This window comes from Salminus brasiliensis, chromosome 14 (assembly GCF_030463535.1).
Source record: "Salminus brasiliensis chromosome 14, fSalBra1.hap2, whole genome shotgun sequence".
Taxonomy (NCBI): Eukaryota; Metazoa; Chordata; class Actinopteri; order Characiformes; family Bryconidae; genus Salminus; species Salminus brasiliensis.
Genome location: NC_132891.1, coordinates 2,700,742 through 2,710,538, shown reverse-complemented (window position 1 = coordinate 2,710,538; position 9,797 = coordinate 2,700,742). Strand labels below are relative to the sequence as shown.

Sequence of the window (9,797 nt, the reverse complement as noted above, 5' to 3'; positions counted from 1 at the left end):
GCGTACTGAGACATCATGTTCAACTAATGAACACGTGCACAAATAAACACGAGACAGAATAATTACCACAGCAATTAGTACACGGATAAAATTATGTAATATATATCATATATTAATCCAAACACATAGATTACATTTATATTTAATATTATATCATTTAATATCATACAGCTATAGATATTTTAAATAATATTACAGCTGATATAAAAGTCTACACCCCCCCCCGTTAAAATGTCAGGTTATGTCATGCATTTTAAATAATGTGTAATATAATAATAATAATAATAATAATAATAATAATAATAAAAACAACAACAACAACAACAACAACAATAATAATAATAATAAAAATAATAATAATAAAAACAATAATAATAATAATAATAATAATAATAATAATAATAAAAACAACAACAACAATAATAATAATAATAATTGTATTGGTATTTTTATATATTGTATTTTATGTCTGTGTATTTACTCCACAATTAACCTTTTTTGCAGGTTTTTTAACTCACCTTTATATTTATCAACACAATATATTTACACAAAAAAACGAACACGAAAATGATTCTATTATTTTATTTATTTTTGTTGAACGTTACCATGCAAATATATTATTATTAATTGTATTATTATTATTTTTATTATTATTATTTTACAATCCCTAATCATAACAGTGATGTTAAAAAAATAATTGTATAATAATTAAAATGATAAATTAATTACAAATAAAATGTCATCACCTACACCTTTATTTATAAAACAGTTTATTTCAGATTGTTTATGTTTAGAATTAAATACATTAAAAAATAAAATATATTACTAGCCATGCTTTAAAATAATAATAATTAAAATATATTAAAATATAATACTATTTATGAAGAAGTTCCTCCAGCATTAGTAAACAGTAACATCATAATTATCCCTGATTTTCCACACAAAAAAATCAGTTTAACGACGAATCGAGATACTATTAACCAATCACAGCGCAGGATGCGCACAGTGCCAGCCAATCAGCGGCTTGGATGCTGCGCACAGATCTCTACATCATGCACGGGGAGAAGCGCAGCGAGCGCATGGCCTGTAGATCTGCACAGCTGCTGTCTGGAAGACCCGTGATCTTTATTTTCGATTGATATTTGCTGCGGACTCGGAGCGGAGAGGAGCGGGAGGACAGGACAGGACAGCGCTGCGGGGGGAAGCTCCGGCCTTTCCGGTCAGATTCACCCTCTGAATTCAGATCTTCCTCCTAATTTAATGTTGTTTATTTTTATTAGCGATATTTCTGAGGCGCTCGCGCTCACCAGCCTGCGTTTCACGTGAGTCGCATGTGGGCTCGGTCTGTGTTGTGGGTTGGGAGAAACGGAGCTGCAGCTGATCAGGTCGATCATCAGTATTGATCAGCACTGGAGAGGAGGGGAGACAGGCCTGGGGGCATTAGTGGGGTTAAATCCACAGAGCAGTGAGATGGTGCTGCCCCTCCTAAAATCATAGAGTTAGGGACTGAATACTAGCTCGTGTATCTGCAGGAAATGTGCCCTATACAGCATGATTATTACTGTAATATTAATATTATTATTATTATTAATATTGAATTAAAGCTGTAGAACTAATAAAACAGCTTGAATCCTAACGTTTACACGTTTATTAAACTGGCTGGTTTGTGCAGCTTTTTTTAAGAGTTGAATAAAATAAACAATAGAAAAATAAATAAATTATTTATTAAAATAAATGTAAAAACAATAGAATTAGGGATTATGTTAATGAACCTGGGGAAAATATCAGTGTCATTTATTATATATATTTATTATATTTATATATTTATATATTTTATTTATATATATATATATATATGTTTTTATTGTTATTCTTTTAATAATATCTAAGACAAGTAACCATGTAAATATACAAATTCCCAAGTACAAAAATTTAAATGACATATGGGAGTAAAAATAACCACAAATAAAATAAGTTTAAAAAACAAATTTTTTAGCCATATATTAAATGAGTTGGTTTGTGCAGCTTTTATTAAAATAAAATAAAAAAAAACAATTATATACAACTAGAGATGCAAGAATCAGTAAATCAGTCCAGGAGCTGGATTATTTAAACCAAAAAAGGAAATGTAGGGGCTAAATGGCATTTATTTATTTAATAATTGATTTAATGAATTTATTTGAACTATTGTAGCTATTATTTAAAATATGATATTTTCTAGCAAAATATCTAGGTTATCAGGGATGACCACAGCACTGCCCAGTGGTTAAATACACCATGTATTGCCAGTCATTTCGAGGGTCTCTGTGCAGCTCAGATTTGATGTTCCTGTTCATTCAAACTGTTTAAAAATTCCATAATTAAAAATGTTTAATATATAAAAATCTCCACAGTTTGGAGAAGGCTTTGGAATAAAACATGTTTTTTTATCGTTTAAGGTGAGGAGAGGTGCATGCAGGGCGTTTTGAGGCAAAATAGTTCCAAATATCCCTGGATTCTACAAGATTTTCACCCTGATCAGTCAGACCAGGCCAGCTCGAGCTGGTTACCCTGGTTGACCAGCTTAAGCTCTGGACCTGCATAGGGTATGTTTTTGTTTGAGTTTGATGGTTTAGCTGGTCTACCAGCATGACCAGCGTGACCAGGCTGGACAACAAGTATGACCGAGGTGGGTGACTAGCATGACCAAGCTTGGTCAGGTTGGTAATACTGATCAGTGACTGTAGAAAACATGGAGAGCAGTGAAGCAGTCTCTCTAGCGCCTCTGCTGGCTGGAAGGAGCGGTCGTCTGGCGTCCTTTCTGGTCATTACATTTGAAGCGTCCACTTACCGGACAAACTGGGAATGCGGGGGGAGGCGAAATCCGCTCCGCTTCTGCACTGGAAGCTCAGTGAAGGCGGTCTGAGACACCACTGGGGCTCGGTCTGGGAGAAGGGGGTGGGGCTACAAAATTGTGGTTATTGATTCCTTTATTGTAATTGTTTAAAGTGCAGCATAATTAGGCGGTGTTTACACATAACAATAACAGAAAAGATTAAACTAAGACCTCAATATATATATAATTTAATATAAAAGATAAAATATGTATATATATGTGTATATATATGAAGTTTGTAAAAGTTTACATGTTTTTTTTTTTTTAATACTCCATGCAGGCTCATAGCAACCCTCTCTCTTTCTCTCTTTAGCGCTCATTAACAGACTCGGTCCGAGCATGAGGAAGTCATGTGAATGCCAAGGATGAGGCGCAAACAGCTGGCAGTAAAGCGCAATAGCCGAGGCTTCACCCAGCCCCAAAGCCCCTTGATCTGCTCGTCGAGAAATGAACACCACCACCCAGCCGCCGCACATCGTCAACGGCGACGTGGCGGTCGGCTACATCCTGGTGCCGTTCTTCTGCATCACCCTAATTGGGATTATTGTAGCGGCGGTAGGTGGCGGACTGACCGGTCACATGAATCTACACCCTTCATGTGTTCTGCCTCTTCTGCAGTTCCCCTCAGTGTGAGCGCATGGGCGTGTGGGGGTTAGGGTGAAGAATGCTGTATCACATGACGGAGTGACTCCAGTGTCCAGTGTTTAACTGAATTGGAGGGAAGATAAGGACGCTTTTATATTCGGCTGTGAAAATGCCTTCAAGCAGCTCCATGCTTCTCCTAGCAGGAGGAGTTGTGCACTGGCAGTCGCGCAGTCATTAATTCACCGGGGTTTTCCCGTTTAAAACAAAGGGACTTTTATTATGAACTTAAGGAATATTGAGGAATATTGATTATTGTAATTATGTAAGACATCTAAAATGCTGTAATCAGAAGTGGCTGAGGGTTTATGATGAAGGTCTAATGCCTGCCCTGTTTTGCAGGTGATGTACCTGAGGAGGAAGCAAAGGTAAGGTCTTCAGCACTTTTAGCACCACCCACTGTCATCCTACTGTCATGAGCCACCACGGACAAAAAAACGTTGATATACTAGATATCCAAATGTTTATGGACCCCCTTCTAATCAATGCACACAGCTTGTCTACTCCCTGTAGAGAAGAAGTACTGCCAATAGAATAGGACTCTCTGGAGCAGATCAGCATCATGACCCTATTGGCTCCATGCTGCCTAATAATGCCAGGCGTGGGCTAGAGGGGTATAAAGCCCCCCAGCATTGAGGAGCTGTGGAGCAGTGGAAGAACTGTGTTCTCTGGAATGATGATGGATGGTGGTGGAGCTCCATCCAGTACTTTTGGGACGAGTTAGGGTGGTTGATCATTATCCATCATTATTGACCTCACTAACACTCTTGTGGCTGAATGCAATCAATCAAATCCTCACAGCAATGCTCCTGCTCCAAAATCTAGTAGAAAGTCTTCTTCTCTGGACAGTAGAGACAGTCACTACAACAGAAGCAGGATCAGCTCTTTTTAATGGCCTTGATTTCAGAAGAAACAGTGAATAATCAGGTGTCCCAATACTTTTGTCCAAAAAAGTTTTTGAAATCTGGCAGTTCCTCATCATAATTTTGCAGCCCTGCAGGGCTGCCAGCTTTTACAGTTTCTCAGAATGATGTCCGGGTCGGCCCAGCCGTCATAAGGACACTTTTAGACAACCACTGAAATTCCATCTCACTCAGTACTGAGTAAAATCTGGCTTCGCACTGAAGCTCTGCCATGCTCCTTCTGTTACAGAGTTCACACCTTACAAATCTGTTTAACAGAATCACTGTGAGTAAATATACAGAAGCGTCTGCCAGTAAATCAGGAAACATTACATCACAGTTAACTGTCATCGCAAAATAGAGAAACACCACGTTAAACAAATGTTCTGGAACCAAGAACCACTTATATGGGAGAGGAACCCCTTCAGTGGTTAACAGATTGAGTTGTTTTAATCCAGTATGAATCTGCAGTGTGTTGTTATAATAATCTGGCAGTAATTATTTTGGGAAAAAAATGTTGAGGCATGAATATTAATGAGCCCACTGGCAGTTCTGCACCAGCTAAACCAGGCTGGTTGAAACCAGTCTGTCTGTAATAAAGCAGGTTTGTATGAACGGTTTAATGGTGAAATCCAGTAAATCTACTCTGCTCTTCCAGGATTGACCGACTGCGGCACCAGCTGCTCCCAGTTTACACATACGACCCGGCTGAAGAGCTGAACGAGGCAGAGCAGGAGACCCTGTGGAAGGAGGAGGACACCAAGGTATGTATCCCTTAAAAGCCCTTTTTAAACTTTTCTTTTTTTAAATGTAGACATTATAACTCTGAGGTGTTGGAGTTTGGGGATCTAAGTCTAAGGGACTGCAGTCTCGAACTGTACACCAGCAAGGTGGCGCTACAAGCAAGGTCTGTGTGTGTGTGTGTGTGTGTGTGTGTGTGTGTGTGTGTGTGTGTGTGTGTGTGTGTGTGTGTGCCTAGGCAAATAATGTGTAAAATTATAAAATTAAAATCATAATTATTTGTCACGCACAGTCATACATATTACAGCTAACAGAGAAATGCTTTGATCACATTGAAAAACAAGAGAAAAGACAAGATAGAGATTAGGATGGGAAATTATAAATATAAAAAACATTGAAATATTGTAAATATATAGATATAAGGAATAATGTATCTCAAAGAAATAAAACATTGTGATAAAGTTCATGTATTTATAATTTAATTTAAAAAGGTAAATATATTGTATAATTGATTAATATATTTTTTTTAATAGTAAAACAGAATCCAGCTCATGGAAACCAGAAATCCCCCAAAAAGATGTGAAATATGACCCTTTAAATGTAATGAATATTAAATATATTACAATTGACATGTTTTAATTAAATTATGAACACAAATAAATTTTTACGATATTTACATTTTGATTATCTAGTAAAATATGCACAGGAAATATTTTAAGAATATTTATTATATTAAATAAATAAAAAGTATGAATTACTTTATACAACAATATAAAATATATATGTGATAACTAATATAATATACATAGTTTAAATTGTTCAATTTGTTTTTTAAACAACTTTTTAACAATTTTTTGTTGTTGTTGATAATATTTAATAATTTATAAAAAAACTATAATTTAGTATTTATTAAAATATTTCTAAAATAATAAAAAGTGAATTATTTTGTATCCTTCTTTGTGTTTATGCATAGTTCACATGCCATTTTCCACCCTTTTTTTCACTTAAACAGGCTGTTTTTGCCTTTAAGACTGATGTATGTAAATTAGTTGTGTTCTGATTGGCTTCCCTTTATTGTGTCTCATAAGATGAAACTCCTTTCAGCAAGAATGGGCGGGGCTATATACCTGCTGTAGGCTGAAAAGGCAGATAGGGAAATGTGATGTTTTGTGACTTTAAAATGTTCAGAAACCTTAACAGTTCAAAGATGAGTAAACTGATTTACTTGGGCTTTGTGCAGGTGGTTCAGAGCTGGATGAAGAATTATCAGCAACGCTGGCCTCTAATGAAGGACCCGAACGCCTGAGGAAAGCAGAACTGAAAGAAATGCTATAAAAAAAACAGCAGTGGGCGGTGGAGCAGTGGAGCGGTGGAGCGGTGGAGCAGTGGAGCTACGCTCTCTGGCGTGTTTGGCCTCCTTACCTTTGGGATGAGTAGGAGTGGCAGAACATCAACATCAGCACCTGACCTCACTGATGCTCTTGTGTGGCGGAATCAATCAAACCCTTTTCACAGCAATGTTCCAACACTTATCTAGTGTGAAGCCTTCCAAGGAGAATAGAGGCTGTTACTGCAGATAAGGGGGACAAACACATGACTTATACCATTGATACCATTGGAAAAACACTGGATGAGCAGGTGTCCGCTAACTTTTGGACATGTAAAGACAACGTCTTGGACATAGATTAAGCCTAGTCTAGGACTACATGGTGGTGATTTACCATTCACAAACAGTTAGTCCAGGATCAAGCATGATCTGGGTCTTGGCAGTCGGCCTATCGGGGTCAGGTCAAGGGGTCAGGTCATTGCAAGGTCAGATTTTGGCCCATTAGGAATCACTGTTCGTATACTGGGCAGGGTTGACCTTTTACAGAAGCCAGTTGAGGATTCAGTTACTGCAATATTATCGTACCAGTAAAGCTGACTTACCAGTTTATTAGAAACACCTAAACCCATTGGCCATATTATCAGAAACACCTACCATGTAGATGCACTTTGTAGATTTATACTTCCACCCTGGAGCCCTTCTGTTGGACACTGTAGGCACTGCTGACCAGACCAGATGTTATTGGGATGGTGCTCCATTCTCAGCAGCTGGACCAAGTGTATCTCACACACACACCGTGGTTTTGCCGGGCTTTTAAGGGTAAGAGTGGGTCCACCACCCAAAAATATCCAGACAGGAGCAGCTCTGTGGTCAGAAACTGACCACTGATGGAGGTCCAAAGGATGGCTAACACGCACCTTGCATTCACAGGTGGGCTGCAGTCTCTAACTGTACACCAGCAAGGTGGCGCTACAAGCGAGGTCTGTGTGTGTGTATGTACACCAATCAGCCAAAACATTAGAACAACTCTCAAATTTAAGTAATAATGTCCAGATATGTCCAGTTAACTGGGTCTGAGCATCTCTCTAATGCCTTCAAGGCCCGCAGAGGCTTCCGATCACCTACAAGGGTCCGAGAAAGGACGGCCACCAACCGGCAAGTGTCCCATCTGGGTGGAACCGACAGAATGGCTACTGCGGCACAAGAACACCAATGTTTAATAATGGTTATGGGAGGAACGTGTCACAACACGCAATGTAGCGCCCCCTGCTGCACTGGAGCTGTGTAGCTGCAGGCTGGTCAGAGTGCCCATGCTGACTCCTGTCCACCACTGAGAGTAATGGGAGCAATGGGAGAAGGTGCTGTGGTTTAATCCCCAAAGTAAACATAGGATCGTTGGATGACCGATGCCTGCTGGGATGAGTCCAGTTTTCTACAGGGCCATGCCGATACCACAGATACCACCTTCAGAGGTCTTGTAGAGGGAGATTTTTTATTTTTGGTAGCATGTGGAGGAACAACAGCGTATTGGGCAGGTGGTTGTAATGTTTTGGCTCATTGGTGCGTATATATGTGTATATAAACGATGGCATGAGGATCGTCTGCTGAGTGTTATTGGATTGAAACCCAGCTTTCCACATTACCCAGTGTACCACTGCTCTGCTCACGTCCCATCATTCACACGCTGGAAGAGTTGTTACGGGGTGGTGTTTACATGCATATTGTTTACACTGGTTTAAAGTAAACACTTGTTTACTTCAGATTTTGTACAGTCTGAGCGATGCCTGTTGTTTTTTGACCATGTTAATATATTTTTACACCCCCTCATGGGCAGCTGTACACCTGCATTTGTTGACCAGTTGTTGAGAGATACAGAAGCAGCATCATGTGAGGATCACATGGGCGGGACATGGGCTCTAAGTGGGTTTGTACATGTGTTGCTACTTGCCCCATCGTTACAGCCCACACTAATCCCACATGGGTCCCGTCTAGGCCTCATGTGCAGTGGACAACCCAGATCAGGTCCATGTTTAACCCCTCCTGGTCCCATCACTGCCCCTGGGGGGCATCCATATGTGATGCCAACATAGAACCCATAGACAAAACGTCCTAGTTCCCAGTGGGGTCACCCATACAGGCCCCTCATGGACCCATATGTCCATGGGTTCTATGTTGGCCCCACCAGGATCAGTGATGGGTTGTACACTGCACATGGGGGCATAGATGGGACCCATATGAGATTAAGGTCGGCTGTAACAATGGGACTCATTTGGGAAACCAGACACGGTACTCTACACTCGGCCTAAGTCCTCTCAGAAGAGGAGGAGGGTCTTCAGTCTGGGTTTGAGGACAGCGAGTGTTGGACTCTGCTGTTCGGACACCCAGGGGAAGTTCGTTCCACCACTTCGGTGCAGGACAGTAAAAAGTCTGGATGCTCGTCTTCCTACTTGAAGCTGGAAGGGCTCTTGGTGCAGATCTGCTTTGAGCGTGTAGGCTGGGAATGTGTGACTGCAATTGTGAGATTAACCACTAGGAGGCACAGCTGATTGTGCAGGTCTGACAGTGAGGGGTCTGCAGCTTAAATTAGTCATGAAATAAGCAATTACCAATTAAATGAGTTCCTGCAGTGCTGATGTAATACATAATACACTAATGACTAATCAAATGTACAGTAATTATATATATATCTATATCTATCTATCTATCTTGGCCTAAACTGATCACACAGTGCTGTGAAAATTAACCGAGGTCTATATTCTTTTGCCCACTAGGGGCCGGTAATGTGCACTTGCAACCTCAGGAAGGAGCCTTTTCTCAACACTTTCAGCTGGGACGCTTCAGAGCACCATGAAGCTTAGTCTCTCGCCATTCCTAGAAGCATGTGGACTGAGGCGGAGAGTGAGAGGACAGGATTTTACCCCAAATCTGACTCCAATATAGGTTACGTAGAGTCACGCAGTTCTGGAGAGGGAGCAGCCTGAAGTGGGAAGAAGTCAAGGGAGCATCAACAGGATTCTGAAGCTGATGGACAGAAACTGCTTTTATTAAATAATAATGGGGCAAAAAAAATAAATCAATCTTAATTTACACTGATCTTATTTGGCTAGGTTTTTACTTTAAAATGTGCAGCTATGCAACCAATCAGCATGAGAGAGATTACACTGGTATCTGAGAGGTGTGGAGCATATATAAATGGGGGGCAATAACAGTGAAGTATGAATACTCTTCCTAAAAATACATACCATTGCTCACAGTGAAAACAGGAGGCTGGAGCTCGAGCCGAATATTCTGGAACATGTGGATTTGATGC

The 9,797-nt window shown here is 39.9% G+C and overlaps 1 protein-coding gene across 4 annotated transcripts; it reads left to right on the top strand.

Moving 5' to 3' along the window:
* Positions 1 to 1,118: 1,118 nt before the first annotated feature.
* smim29 (small integral membrane protein 29) lies at positions 1,119 to 9,580 on the top strand. 4 transcript variants are annotated; one of them, XM_072696883.1, is made up of 6 exons: positions 1,122 to 1,219; positions 2,439 to 2,585; positions 3,189 to 3,430; positions 3,860 to 3,885; positions 5,078 to 5,183; positions 6,401 to 9,580. In XM_072696883.1, the coding sequence occupies exons 3-6, from the start codon at positions 3,323 to 3,325 to the stop codon at positions 6,464 to 6,466; spliced, it is 306 nt and encodes a 101-aa protein (XP_072552984.1). In that variant the 5' UTR covers positions 1,122 to 1,219; positions 2,439 to 2,585; positions 3,189 to 3,322; the 3' UTR covers positions 6,467 to 9,580. The 4 variants fall into 4 exon arrangements, with proteins under 4 accessions (XP_072552985.1, XP_072552984.1, XP_072552983.1 ...); XM_072696882.1 differs by having other exon boundaries at positions 1,129 to 1,322; XM_072696884.1 differs by lacking the exon at positions 2,439 to 2,585 and having other exon boundaries at positions 1,119 to 1,219.
* Positions 9,581 to 9,797: the final 217 nt, after the last annotated feature.

Bases quoted from the DNA above. Each gene is read 5' to 3' on its own strand.
- smim29 (XM_072696884.1), top strand. From the start codon at position 3,323: ATGAACACCACCACCCAGCCGCCGCACATCGTCAACGGCGACGTGGCG. The intron at 3,431-3,859 runs GTAGGTGGCGGA...CCTGTTTTGCAG, and splicing joins TTGGGATTATTGTAGCGGCG to GTGATGTACCTGAGGAGGAA. The intron at 5,184-6,400 runs GTATGTATCCCT...GGCTTTGTGCAG, and splicing joins GGAAGGAGGAGGACACCAAG to GTGGTTCAGAGCTGGATGAA.